This window comes from Cystoisospora suis (genome assembly GCF_002600585.1).
Source record: "Cystoisospora suis strain Wien I chromosome Unknown contig_8349, whole genome shotgun sequence".
Lineage (NCBI taxonomy): Eukaryota > Apicomplexa > Conoidasida > Eucoccidiorida > Sarcocystidae > Cystoisospora > Cystoisospora suis.
In genome coordinates, this window is record NW_027161130.1 from 1 (window position 1) to 440 (window position 440).

The following is a 440-nucleotide window of genomic DNA, read 5'->3' on the forward strand; positions in this document are numbered from 1 at the left end:
TTCTTCTTCTTCTTTTTCTCGAGTGTCGTCGTTAACATCGCGAAAGTTAAAGAGTTTTGATCGATTAAGAGGCTTCGTTCCGGCGCTTCAATTGCCGAAGAATGATGAATCTTACAATCCGTCACCTGTCGACCACGAACGGGCTCTCTTGATTTCAGCTGTACGTACACTTGAAGAGCAGGAAGCTTTGCAGAAGTCTCAGGCAACCAAACAGCAGACAAGCCATGCTTCATCTTTATATACTCGAGATCTGAGAGATCTTGAGAATCTTCTCCTAGAAAAGAAAAGCGAAATGGACGCGCAGAAAGGAGATTTTAGTAGATACACACGCCCCGTCAATGCTGCTCTAACGGATATAGGCCTATCTCCAGATACCGTTCTTCAACTGTCCAGTAAACAGAAACAGAAAGTACGTCTCTCTCGCCTTTCTTTCTCTTCTT

At 44.1% G+C, this 440-nt stretch overlaps 1 protein-coding gene across 1 annotated transcript; it reads left to right on the plus strand.

The window, feature by feature from the left end:
• Positions 1–2: 2 nt before the first annotated feature.
• On the plus strand, positions 3–406 carry CSUI_010796 (nop53 (60s ribosomal biogenesis) protein; the record flags this gene model as incomplete). The annotated part of the gene is made up of 1 exon (XM_068070897.1): positions 3–406. A coding segment is annotated over one exon (402 nt), but the record flags the coding sequence as incomplete, so codon positions are not given.
• Between the last annotated feature and the right edge of the window lie 34 nt (positions 407–440).